This window comes from Odocoileus virginianus, chromosome 20, assembly GCF_023699985.2.
Source record: "Odocoileus virginianus isolate 20LAN1187 ecotype Illinois chromosome 20, Ovbor_1.2, whole genome shotgun sequence".
Taxonomy (NCBI): domain Eukaryota; kingdom Metazoa; phylum Chordata; class Mammalia; order Artiodactyla; family Cervidae; genus Odocoileus; species Odocoileus virginianus.
In genome coordinates, this window is record NC_069693.1 from 34,625,270 (window position 1) to 34,636,107 (window position 10,838).

The 10,838-nt window shown below is 45.7% G+C and overlaps 1 protein-coding gene across 1 annotated transcript in view; it reads left to right on the top strand.

Annotated features, from left to right (window-relative positions):
- Positions 1-7,298, top strand: part of CNGB1 (cyclic nucleotide gated channel subunit beta 1) — a 71,972-nt gene extending 64,674 nt beyond the window's left edge. Inside the window, exons 32-33 of the mRNA XM_070451240.1 lie at positions 392-608; positions 3,738-7,298. Coding sequence (XP_070307341.1) covers positions 392-608; positions 3,738-4,079 — 559 coding nt within the window. The 3' untranslated portion in view covers positions 4,080-7,298. The remainder of the gene's footprint in view (positions 1-391; positions 609-3,737) is intronic.
- Positions 7,299-10,838: the final 3,540 nt, after the last annotated feature.

The window sequence follows — 10,838 nt, forward strand, 5'->3', positions numbered from 1 at the left end:
ACCCTCCGTGTGGATGATGGTTGTGGTGATGATGGTAAAATGACAATAAAGCCAAAGAAGGAGTAGCCAGAAGCTCAGGCTCTTTTTCCTCTGGGCATCCTATTTCCGATTCCATATATTAAAGTATCCTGCATCATTTCCTGTGTAACCGCAGAAAAGTCACTCAACCCCTCTGAGCCTCAGTAAGACCCCAATCATTATGACTGTTCTGATCATTCAGTGAGATGTGATGTCCCAAGCAGCACTGCGCTGGGCTCAGAAAAGGACCTCAAACTGTCAGCCAAACCAGCCTGCATCACACAGCTCAGCTAAAGGGCTCTGCCCAAATGAGTGAGGCTTCGTTCTCTCCCAGAGCTTGCCGGTGATGTTAGCGGATGCTGCTTTCTTTCAGGCGAATGCTGAGAAATAACAACAAGCCCAAGGAGAAGAGTGTGCTTATTCTCCCTCCGCGGGCGGGCACCCCCAAGCTCTTCAATGCCGCCCTGGCCGCAGCAGGAAAGTTGGGTGCCAAGGGAGGAAAAGGCGGCAAGCTTGCCCTCCTCAGGGCTCGACTCAAGGAGCTGGCCGCGCTGGAGGCGGCCGCCAGACAGCAGCAGTTGCTGGAACAGGTAATGCAGTTGGAGACCCAGACACCTGGGCCATTTTAACCACGTGCCAGGGAAAAGGCCTCAGGACCCAGGCGTTCCATTGTAGGGACTATTTTTCCTTCTTTCTATCAGTCTGGATTCATTTGGTTGCAAGTGACAGAAATGCAACTGACAGTGCAAGCTCAAATTAGCTTGAGAAAACAGGGAATTTACTGGAGCAGGTCATTGAAAGGTTCAGGCAAGCCTGGATCTACAAGTTCAAATGATGCCAATAGGATGAGATCTGCCATTCTGTCACCTCTGCTTCCCTGGCCGGTGGCTGCATTCCCAGGCAGGGCCCCAGGGGTTTAACGTGACAGCCCCTAAGGTTACATCCTCCTGGCTGAGCAACTGCCAGAGAAAGTACCTCTTTCCCAGTAGTCCCAACAAGAAGTCCCAGGGTTCATAGTCATTGGACAGAATTGAGTCACATGTCAATTCCCGAGGTATGGAGCACAATGTGGTGCTCTCTGGTGAGGACTGGCTCATGTGCCCACCCATGGACTCAGAGTGGGGAGGGGCTGGGGTGAGGAGTGTTCCCCCAGATGGAAGTTTGGGTGCTGCTGCAGAGGTGGGAGCAGTGGGTGTGGGCAGGGAATGTCCCTCCCCAGACAACAGTGATGGTCTCATATCTAATTTTGTGTCTATGACAAGTTAAAAGGTTTGAAAGGAAAAACCAAGGCGATAGGCTTGGTGCCAATGGTCCCCACCCCCTAAGTCTAAAGGGAATTTTAAAATTAGTTCTGGGACTTTTTTCTGTGACTAATGCCAAGAATGCCAATTAGAATGATTGCACTAATTATGGTTGTTCATAACTGTCCTTTAGGAAGGCTGCTGGGAAAGGGGAGGGGGATGAGGTTAAGCAGAAGCTCAGTGGTGGGGATGGGGAGCGGACGGCAGTCTACATGACAGAATTCAAAGGAGCCTGGTGAACTCGTCTAAATCCAGGCTGGTGTCAGAGTCCAGGAGACCTGTTCAGAGGTCATTTGACAGCAGGAGTCAGGGAATGACACCCAAGTCACCTAGGGTTCCAAGACATTCTCCAGATACATCCACCAAACTCTACACCTAAAGCAACTAGAGAAGGAAGAAATGAAGAACCCCAGGGTTAGTAGAAGGAAAGAAATCTTAAAAATTAGGGCAGAAATAAATGCAAAAGAAACAAAAGAGACCATAGCAAAAATCAACAAAGCTAAAAGTTGGTTTTTTGAAAAGGTAAATAAAATTGACAAACCGTTAGCCAGACTCATCAAGAAACAAAGGGAAAAGAACCAAATCAACAAAATTAGAAATGAAAATGGAGAGATCACAACAGACAACTCTGAAATACAAAGGATCGTAAGAGACTACTACCAGCAGCTCTATGCCAATAAAATGGACAACTTGGAAGAAATAGACAAATTCTCAGACTGAGGAGAGATGTGACTAACTGTTAAGGGCAAGGTCGAGCTGGTTTTAAAACTTGGGCTCTTAGGTGCTGGCTGGTGTGTGGAGCTGAGTAAGCGGGAGCTCTGACGGTGTTCTCAGCACAGTGAAAGGTTTTATCTGAAATGGATTAGCAATTTGTTGCTTCTAAGTGTTAGCTCTTCACCCAGGCAGCTTGAAGATGTGCATTAAATTTGCATGCAGGTGCTCATAAAAGGCAGTTTTAGAACAACCCGGGCAGAAGGGCGGAGTGCAAGGAACTCTTAAACAGCAGCCTAAAGACACAGGTCCAAACCCTGGCTCTGTCACCCTCTGTCCTGAGGAAGCTCTTCCAGGACATCCTGGGACCCAGATTACTCCTGGCTGTCCCACGGGGTGGCAGAGATGAAGCAGGATATCTTGGATACTTGTATAAAAGCATGTTCAACAAGGTGAAACATTTGATCAACCTTCCCATGATCCTTCTGGCTCCGTTCACAGCAGGATGCTTCAAGAAGATCCCACGAGGGGCCCCACGAGGCATCCTGCCCTGGAAGTGTGTTGTCAGAGTTTGGGGGTGGTGAGGTGAAACAGACATTCCAAAACATGCAGAAGCAGCAAGACGGGGAGCTGCAGGTCCCAGAACTGCTTTGCTATCCAGGAACTTCTTGGGTAACCCACCTTTACCCAGTTCCCTTCCTTCAGCACCCTCTGACTTGAATACACTTCAGGGGCTCACTAGTCTCCATAATAAGCACACTGACTGCTCTCATGTGAAACTCCCTAAGAACCACCGGGCCTTCTCCTCTGAGGGCTGTTCCCCCCCCCCAGCTTCATCCCACTCCCAGATGGCGTCAGACAGCAGGAGGGGCCGTGGGTATCCACAAAGGCTTGGATTTTCACCCACTTCCCTAATTATACCCATAGGAACCTGGGTCCCTAGAACCCCGCAGGCTGGAGACTGGACGTACCCACCAAGTCCACAAACGCAGGGGCTCAGTTCAGCTCAATGCCAGTGGCGCCCAGCCCATTCTTCCCTGGGGGTCTCAACCTGAGAGACCCTCCGAGAAATGGGCAGGCCACAACTGCTCCTGCTCTCAGCAGCCTTTACCTTATATTTATTTATCTCTGGCTCTCTCTCTCTCTTTTTTTTTTTTTTTTTGACTGCACCCTCTGGTGTGTGGGATCTTAGTTCCCCGACCAGGAATTGAACTCAGCCCTGGCAAGGGAAGTGCAGAGTCCTGACCATTGGACCACCGGGGATTTCTCAGCCTTTACCTTATTTGCTTAGAGTTTTTCTCATACTCCAGCAAACACACATCCAGGCTAGCCGGGCAGGGCAGGCCGGCTCAGCTCTGCAGAGGCCTTGGCGGCGGTCCCTCCTGGTCACAGCCTCTCTCTCCTCCCTCGGTTCAGTGCGGGGCCCTGCCACTGAACCCTCATTCTGTCTCCAGCTTCCAGCCCTACAGCTCCACAGACACCTAAAATATCCCAAAGACCTTCACCAAACCCTACCCAGACTGAATCCTTAAACTTCCCCACAATATATGTTTCTACCAAATAACCCTGACAGCGCCGTCCAATGTTACAACTGTTAGATTTCACCTGCATAGTGCCATCATCCTCTCAGGGGTCCGAGGATGAGGAAAGTGTCCGAGACCCCTCCAAGACCCCTCTGCCTTACTAGTCATTCTTTCTGGATTCCAGGCCAAGAGCTCGGAAGATGCCACCCTGGGACAGGCGGGATCAGCTGCCCCCGAACAGCCCCCGGCTCCAGAGCCGCCGGCCCCAGAGCCCCTGGCCCCAGAGGCCCTGGCCCCGCGCTCTCCACCACCTGCCTCCCAGGAGAGGCCAGGTGGACACGAGGAGGCCGCGGCGCGACCAGAGGAGCACTCCGTGCGGATCCAGGTGAGCCCGGGCCCGGATCCCAGCGAACAGATCCCGTCGGTGGAGATCCCTGAGGAGCAGGAGGAGAAGGAGCAAAAGGAGGAGGAGACAGAAGAAAAGGAAGACGGGGAGGAGGCGAGGAAGGAGAAGAAGGAGGAGTGAGCGGCAGTTAGTGCGCTACCCACGCCCCCAGCCCCCGCAGGTGCGCGCTCCCCACCACCCGGCACCCCACCTCGCGGCCCCGCCCCCCTCGTCCCCCCTGCACCCCGCACCCTCCGCTCCCAAAGGCCAAGACGCTGGTCCGCGGTAGTGGCCTCAAGTGCTCGGCCGGTGGTCCTGATCTGACATCAGTTTCTGCACCTACCGCTGGTCTTGAAATTAACAAACTTCATAGTGTCTGTGCCCGGTGAGTTCCCACCGTCACTAGGGAACCCTGCCTCCTCTGCACCTGTAATTATATTTAAGAACAAAACACTTTTCTGTAGGGCTTCAGTACATGGGAAGCCTTGTTGGAGAAAAAAGTGTTGTTGAATGTTTGGATTTTCCTCTTAGGAATTTGTCTTCCCCCTCATTTCAAGAACAGAAAACATTTCTGGCAGAACTGGGAGACAGCTATGCTGTTCCTTTGATGAATGGAGATTGCATGCACATCTGACCGTGGTCTGGTGCTGTCTCTCCGCTGGGCAGTCACATTAGGAACACCGTGCTCCTTAGGACACTTAGTACTTATCTTCCTCAGACTATATCCCACTGTGCCCAGTGATGCTGTTTTCTTAGAATGGATATAGTGGAAATGGTTTACTGGCAAGAAGCTCTGAGTGTTTCTGAGCATCCACTCGGCCAGTTAGCTAATCCTCTTCATCAGGGATTAATCCGTTACTTGTTTTTGACACCCTTGCTGTAGAGATGATGATGTGTGCTAAGTCACTTCAGTTGTGTCTGACTCTTTGCGACCCCGTGGACCACAGCCTGCCAGGTTTCTCTGTCTGTGGGATTCTCCAGGCAAGAATACTGGAGTGGGTTATCATACCATCCTCCCAGGGATCATCTTTCCGACCCAGGGATCAAACCCAAGTCGCTTATGTCTCCTGCATTGGCACATAGGTTCTTTACCACTAGCGCCACCTGGGAACCCCTCGGAGATAATGGTAGCAATTTCCACTAAGCCTAGAAGGTAGGGTCTTGTGACTAACACCACTGAAATTTCTGAGCTTTCTCCAGAACAAGTCATGTTGCTTTTATAATTAAAAAAAGAAAAAGAGTCATTCAGTCAAATGAATATTTATTGAGAGGATTATATTTGCATACCACATGGCTCTTTGGGGGGTGTGGGTGATTAAAAACAAAACTAGTATCGGGCCATTTGTTCCCATCAGCAACAATGAATACGGAAGACCTGGCATTCCAATAGGTCCTGCCCATTTCATATAAAATTACAGAAACCTGGTGAACTACAGAAGGGGCCTTTGAAGGCTGGCAAAGTTGTGTTCTTAATCTATTCAAATGAAAGCAGAGCATTCATTTCCCCTGTGAAGAGTAAACAATATGGGAATTCCCAGACTGGCCTAAGTATTGCTAAATCCCAGGGTAACAAACAGATTCACCTAGTCCCTGTTGTATCATGTGATCTTAGTAATCATTCTGTTGAATATAGTGATGAGCAGTGTTATTAACTGACCTTTCAAAAAGCTTTTATTTTTAAAGGTAATAACCTATTTGCTAAGTCACTTCAGTCGTGTCCAGCTCCCTGTGACCCCATGGACTGTAGCCCACCAGGCTCCTCTGTCCATGGGATTTCCCAGGCAAGAATACTGGAGTAGATTGCCATGCCTTCCCCCAGGGAATTTTCCCAACCCAGGGATCGAACCCATGTCTCATTATGTCTCCTGCATTGGCAGGCAGGTTCTTTACCACTAGAGCTACCTGGGAAGCCAATAACATATTTACATGTGTACCAAGGACAGTTATTAAAAATTCTCCCTCCTACCCTAGATTCCCAACGGCCTTGGTCCCCTTCCTGGAAGCAACCATGATTATCAGTTTCTTGTTTATTCTTTCAGAGATATTTTTAAGCTTGCACAAGGAAATTTGTAAATTCACTCTGATTTCCTTCCTTCCCACCCTACCCCCTTCCAAAGGGTAACAGACTAATCTGCTGTTATTTTTCACTTGATTTATTTTGGAGATTGTTTCCTATCAGAACATAAAGGGCTTGCTTATTTTTTCTGGACTGCAATCTAGCTCATTGTATGGATGTACCGTAACACTTAGGGGCTTCCTCTGTGACTCAGCAGTCAAGAATCCGCCTGAAATGCAGGTGAGAAGGAGACACAGGTTTGATCCCTGCATTGGGAAATGCCCCTGGAGGAGGGCATGGCAACCCACTCCAGTATTCTTGCCTGGAGAATTCCATGGACTGAAGAGCCTGGCGTGCAAAGAGTTGGACATGACTGAAGAGGTACACTCACTGTAACACTTAACCTCTCTCCCATTAATGGCCGTTTGCATTGTTTCCAGTCATATGCTATTAAAAATAATGCTGCAGTTAACAATACTGTACAGATATCATTTCACTGGCAAATACTTTTTAAATTGGAGAATTCTGGAGGCTTGGGCTAAATTTTTCTTTACCATCCCCATTCCTCTTTATCATATTTGGACTATATATTCTATGACCAAAGCATAGAGAATGCATCCATCTTAGCACGTATTTCAGATATATCAATCAGCTTATTGCCTTTCAGTAGATGGCAAAAAGTTTCAAAGACGCCTTCACTGTGATCTTCTACTTACTAAGGAATCTTTGTTATATAAATGTACTTATTCTTTTAGATATCATCCCTTGAGTGTATACTGCTTATTATATAAAGCGAGAGATTTTTGAGGTTTCCAAGAATTGTCCTGGAAAGAAAATTGATTTTGAAATGAGATCAGCAGTGTCTTAATTTCACTGAGAAATCTCATAAAACTTGATACTTTCACAAACTTTGGATATTAGATAAATTGAGTTTGAGGCTGACCTTATTCTCCAAATAGAATGAGATGGGCTGATTGCCAAGATATAGATGATACAGATCAGGAATACTATTATTCTGCAGCTGAAACAGGACTTTTACTTATATGTGTTGTCTCTACTAATTTAAAATGTTTCAACATTTCCTGCATTTTGGTAGAAAATGAACATCAAGTTATTTTTTTTAACCACGTAAACATTTTAAATAAAATGAAAACCGAGAAGCTGTTTGCAGTTTCATTATCCAAATGTATTCGGCTCCCTGGAATATTTTCATTCATTTTCTTAGTAAACATGAATACTGTGTTTGCACTCTGGCTTTTATCCTATTATAATGCATTTTAATTAAAAGTATTTAGACAAATGTTCCTGGCTTGTGGATTCATTTCAGAAACTGACCAAGTATGACAGACACTTTTATGAGAAAAATGAAGTTTATTTTCCAGCTCAGTCTCCCTAGTTGATCTCCTGTGGCCATCCTTGGGGCTATAATCCGTCCTGTATTTCTGTTGCTGCACTGATATCCCTTATGAAACCGCCCCAGGAGTTAGAGTCCCTCAAAAACAGCCCTTTTATATCCAGTCTTACACAGCCCACTCCTTACAATTTCCCCAGCCTCATTAGATGTGTTCTAATGCTGACACTTCAGAGAGCTGACACGCATGAATTCTGGATTTACACTGCCTAGCTTCCAATCCCAGCTTGACCGTGTAGCCCCGGTAACCTCATGGAGATAATACATTGCACCGCACAGGGCCACTGAGACGATCAAATAATAAACTAGCATGGTCAAGTCTGCATGGGCACAAGAAATAAAGCCAAAGTGCCACCCCCCCCTTGCCCAGCCACAGTTGGAATAGATTAGAAGCCCACTCAGAACTCTGTATTCTCTGAATTCTGCCACTGCCTGTGATTATTACACGTGCAGAAGAGGCGTGATCACCTCTTTCTTTGCTCTTTAACTAATAGTTTGTACAACAGCCTGGATATATGTGAATTATAACAATACCAACCACAGCTTCCCCCACCATCCCTGAATATCCTTAACCCAATCTCTTACGAAAACAGGCCCAACCAAGGCCGATTCTCTTGGGATGGTCACTCTTTCTGGGCTGCACCAAGGCAGGCCTCATGGGTACCTGACCCATGCAGTCACACGTGGACCTGCGCTTGTCACCATATTTAAATCCTTAATAGTTTGTAAACAAGCGGGCTCACATTTTTATTTGTACTGGGCTCCCCAAATTATGTAGGCTGTCCTGCTATCTGAAAAGACCAGTGAAGAGGAAGGTAGAGCTGTGTGTCTTCTCTACTCAGCTTCCTGCTTCTTCTTCCTGCTTCCCTTTCAAAAGCTTACCTTTCAATCATGTTTCCTGACTCAAGCAGGATGACCCAGACTAGACCCATTGACTCTTACCTGGGAATCTGAATCTTGGGGGCTATTGCCCCATCCTCCTTGCTAGCAGAATCCTGATTTAGTTTTGGGCAGCAACATGCCCAGCCCCAGGGGATGAAGCCCACAGTGTAAGCCAATCATTGCTCTTCAGACCCTTTATGCCAGACACTCACTCTCCCAGCCCTCCCTGCGGCTGGAGGTGCTCATTGGACCCAAACCTAACCAATGAGTATACCGGGAAGGATGATGGGTTGGTGCCCTAATAAAGGAAACCCACCCTGTGCTTTGGTCCCTCTTTCTTGCTTGCAATGCCAATCAGTTCAGTTCAGAAAATTCTGAAAGAGATGGGAAAAGCAGACCACCTTACCTACCTCTTGAGAAATCTGTAGGCAGATCAGGAAGCAACAGTTAGAACTGGGCATGGAACAACAGACTGGTTCCAAATAGGAAAAGGAGTACATCAAGGCTGTATATTGTCACCATGCTTATTTAACTTATATGCAGAGTACATCTTGAGAAATGCTGGACTGATGGGGCACAAGCTGGAATCAAGATTGCTGGGAGAAATATCAGTAACTTCAGATATGCAGATGACACTGCCCTTATGGCAGAAAGTGAAGAACTAAAGAGCCTCTTGATGAAAGTGAAAGGAGAGTGAAAAAGTTGGCTTAAAGCTCAATATCCAGAAAACAAATATCATGTCTTCCAGTCCCATAAATTCATGGCAAATAGATAGAGAAACAGTGGAAACAGTGGCAGACTTAATTTTCTGGGCTCCAAAATCATGCAGATGGTGACTGCAGCCATGAAATAAAAAGACTCTTACTCCTTGGAAGAAAAGTTATGACCAACCTAGACAACATATTAAAAAGCAGAGACATTACTTTGCCAACAAAGATCTGTCTAGTCAAGGCTATGGTTTTTCCAGTAGTCATGTATGGATGTGGGAGTTGGACTATAAAGAAAACTGAGTGCTGAAGAATTGATCCTTTTGAACTGTGGTATTGAAGACTCTTGAGAGTCCCTTGGACTGCAAGGAGATCCATTCTAAAGGAAATCAGTCCTGAATGTTCATTGGAAGGACTGATGTTGAAGCTGAAACTCCCAATACTTTGGGCACCTGATGAGAAGAGCTGACTCATTTGAAAAGACCCTGATGCTTGGAAAGATTGAAGGAAGGAGGAGAAGGGGAGGACAGAGGATGAGATGGTTGGATGGCATCACGGACTCGATGGACATGAGTTTGAGTAAACTCCGGGAGTTGGTGATGGTGATGGGAAGCCTGGCGTGCTGCAGTCCATGGGGTCCCAAAGAGTCGGACACGACTGAGCGACTACTGAACTGAACTGAACCCCATGCTTCGGTCCCTCTTTCTTCCTTGCAATGCTGATGGGGAGAGTCTATTTGGAGATGCAACATTTTGTGGCTGAAGAGTCCAAGAATAAGAAGAATCAGAGTTTCTAACTGTGACATGCTGGTGTTGCCAGATCAACTCTGAAATCACTTATCTCCAGAATACTTGTTATATGAGATCATGACATACCTTTGTTATATAAGTTGTGATCTCTGTTACCAGAAGTTGAAAGCATCCTGATAGAAGAGCAATGGAATGGAGGGAGAAAGAGAGAAGACAGGAGCGGATGTATCACAACTTCAATACTATGACCTCACCAATCATTTGCTCCCATTGCTGAGATTCCTTCCCCCACCCCAACTAGTTTTATTGAGAAATAATTGACAACATGACTGTATAAATGTAAGGAATGATAATTAGATCTACATATATTTTTAAATGATTACCACAATAAGTTCAGCTAACATGCATTTTCTCATATAGATACAATTTAAAAAAGAGGAAAGGAAATTCAGATTTACTGTCTTAACTTTCCTATGTATCATACAATAGTGTTAGTCCTAGTCATTGCATTGTACATTACGTCCCTAGTACCTATTTATTTTATAACTAGATGTTTGTACTTTTTTGACCACTTACCTCCAATTTCACACCCCTCCCCACCCAATTCTGCCTCTGGTAACTACAAATCTGATCTCTTTCTTTCAAGGTTTGTTTTCTTATCTGTTTTTTGAGATTTCACGTGTAAGTGAGATCTTACAGTATTTGTCTTTTTCTGTCTGACATTTCATTTCGCATAATGCCTTCAGAGGCCACCCGTGTTGTGGTCGGATTTCCTTTTTTTTATGGTTGAATAATATTCCACATCATTATATGGAATATATATATCATATTTATTACACGATTTTTTAAATTAAAAGATACTTTATTGCTAAAAAGTCAAAACAATTGCAAACCATCAAAAGTCATTGATCACAAATTACCATAATAAATATAATAATAAAAGTTTGAAATATTGCAAGAATTACCAGAATGTAACAGAGACATAAAGTGAGCAAATGTAGCTGGAAAACGGTGCTGATAGATTTGCTTGGTGAAGGGTCACCACAAAACCTCAATTTGTATATAGCACAAATTTTAATCCCTTCATCCATTGAT